General features: G+C 67.8%; 1 protein-coding gene across 1 annotated transcript in view; it reads left to right on the top strand.

The window, feature by feature from the left end:
• Positions 1-104: 104 nt before the first annotated feature.
• MNEG_11794 (hypothetical protein) overlaps positions 105-543 on the top strand; it is a gene marked incomplete at both ends in the record, with an annotated part of 2,005 nt that continues 1,566 nt past the window's right edge. Inside the window, one exon of the mRNA XM_014039736.1 lies at positions 105-407. Within this exon, the coding sequence (XP_013895190.1) occupies positions 105-407 (303 nt within the window). The remainder of the gene's footprint in view (positions 408-543) is intronic.

The raw sequence follows: 543 nt of genomic DNA, 5'->3' as shown, positions 1-543 counted from the left end.
CCCCCCAGCTGCGCTTCTGGGGCATCGACAGCGGCATCCGCCACTCCGTCGGCGGCGCAGACTACTCGAGTGTGCGCGTGGGCACCTTCATGGGGAAAACAATAATGACGTCACTCGCCGCCGCCGCGGACGCCGCCCCCGGCTCCCCCACCGCCGCCGCCGCCGCGGCCGCAGCCGCGGCGGCCGTGCCGCGTGCGGCGCGCGCGCTGCTGCTCGGCGGCAGCGACAGCAGCAGCGCCGGCAGCAAAGACGAGGGCGGCGGCGGCGGCGGGCCGTATCTGGTTGCTGTGCCGCCCTCCTTGTTTAAGGAGGTGTTTGAGGGGCGGCTGCCAGAGGCAATCGGGGGCCGCGAGTTCCTGGAGCGGTGGGGGGGCCACGGCGATGACGTCACCAGGGTCGACCCGGAGGTGAGGGGTTTCTTTTTGATGGTTCGTTTTCAGGGGTGGTGAGTCTGTGTCTTGTCTTGGATAATCTGTATTTATATCACGTTTGGGGGGGGGGGTTTGGTGGTTCTTCATCGGTCTTTGATCCTGGAGGGTGGGG

Source organism: Monoraphidium neglectum, assembly GCF_000611645.1.
Source record: "Monoraphidium neglectum strain SAG 48.87 unplaced genomic scaffold scaffold02909, whole genome shotgun sequence".
NCBI classification, from domain to species: Eukaryota; Viridiplantae; Chlorophyta; class Chlorophyceae; order Sphaeropleales; family Selenastraceae; genus Monoraphidium; species Monoraphidium neglectum.
This window is presented reverse-complemented; position numbering and strand designations above follow the sequence as displayed.